The 1,703-nt window shown below is 24.6% G+C and overlaps 1 protein-coding gene across 1 annotated transcript in view; it reads left to right on the top strand.

Annotated features, from left to right (window-relative positions):
* The window catches only part of LOC108693938, a 2,683-nt gene extending 1,088 nt beyond the window's left edge, over nt 1-1,595 (top strand). Inside the window, exons 3-4 of the mRNA XM_018203153.1 lie at nt 603-854; nt 1,410-1,595. Of these exons, the coding sequence (XP_018058642.1) occupies nt 603-854; nt 1,410-1,595 (438 nt within the window). The remainder of the gene's footprint in view (nt 1-602; nt 855-1,409) is intronic.
* The last annotated feature ends 108 nt before the right edge of the window (nt 1,596-1,703 follow it).

Here is a 1,703-nt window from a genome sequence, read left to right as displayed (position 1 = left end):
GTACATATCTGTACAAACCTTCTTCATTATTCTTGTATCTCCAGCTTCTAAAATTACATATAGTGCTCTGAAACGTCTTTATAACATACGAGAGCAGGTGCTATCTGTTTGTTCATACAAAATAACTTTTCTGATTACATACATTCAATAATATCTACGGAGAGACTTATCTTTTAAAAATCACCCTAAAAATGTAGTAGTTATGGTAGAATACAATATTTTAAAGATTTTTACCGTGCATTTCAATAAAATTGAATTATTAAATTTATTTTATACTTTATTGTAGTTTTATTAATGAATGAGAGAGATTTGCATTAAAATTCTTCGAAATACAATGTTATCCCACGAATGTCATATTTTCAGGAAATAAATTTTAAGAAAAAATTCTCCCCGTTCACACGCACGCACGCATCCACGCACGCACGCACGCACGCGCACACACACACACACACACACGCGCGCGCGCGCATGCGTGCACACACAAAATTAATTCTCAATTGTATTATTAAAAAATATATATTAATAAATTTTTTTATGTCGACAGAAAAATTTTAATTTTTAATAAATATTTAAAAATTGGTAATTTTTGAAATTTTATATAGTTAACAGATGGACTTGTAGCACCCCAAACAGGACTTTCAACATCTACATCATGCACTAATGCGAGCAAATATATTCAAGAAGCTGCCACGCAAGTAACGAAAATATTTAACACATGCATTATAAAAATTAATAATTCAACTGATATTAAAGAATTGATCAATGCAACCAAAAATCTGCAAAATATATCAAAGAATTTTCAAGATGTTTTAAATTGTATTTACGATGAGAATATAGTTGAATGCCTCGGTTATGTAAGTATTTCAATTAATTTTAAAAACATTCTTTTTATAATAATTTATGAATATTTTTATAATAATACAAAATTTTTTGGTAATGTTCTCTTTAATTCTAATGCGTAAAAATGTTTATACAAAACTTTGACACTTTAATACATTAAATATATATTGTAACCTTTGCTTGTCTTTTCGACAATATTGGAGAAAAATTTTTACTATTAAATTCACATTTCGCTTAAATACTATTTAATATATTTGAATTATGTAAATTTTCATAATCAAATTTTCATGTATTTATAATACATTAATTATTTTTAAAATGACTTCATATTAATATTAATTATATTTTTATTAGGAGTTGCAAATATTATTTTGTACAAATTTTATATTTTTTATTTTATACAAATTTTATATTTTTTTTAAATTTAGTAACACGCCGATCAATACCGATCACTAATTCGGCAATAAAAGTTAAAATGTTATTCATAGGTGATCAGCATTTAATGTGTTAAATTATTATAATTGTTCAAAAAATTTTTAAAAGAATTTTAACATTTTTTTTTTTTTTAGGTTAAAAAGAATGTTTCCGAAATAATAACAAAAATTATAGATACGTCACATCAAACAGTCTTCGTTGTAAAAATGTGTTTGGAAACAGGAATTAAGCAATTAACCAACGAAGCTATGAGCCAAATCATCCAATCCGTGGATCAATGTGTCCAAAATTTTACTTTTACGCTACCATTTAAATTATAAATTATTTATGAATCAATGTATATTTGTATCTGCATTATAATATATATCAACATATATGAATAATATATATATGTATAATATATATAATATGTATAATATATATGTATA

Source organism: Atta colombica, unplaced genomic scaffold (assembly GCF_001594045.1).
Source record: "Atta colombica isolate Treedump-2 unplaced genomic scaffold, Acol1.0 scaffold111, whole genome shotgun sequence".
Classification (NCBI taxonomy): Eukaryota; Metazoa; Arthropoda; class Insecta; order Hymenoptera; family Formicidae; genus Atta; species Atta colombica.
Note: the sequence above shows the minus strand (reverse complement) of the source record. Positions and strands in the feature narration are given on the sequence as shown.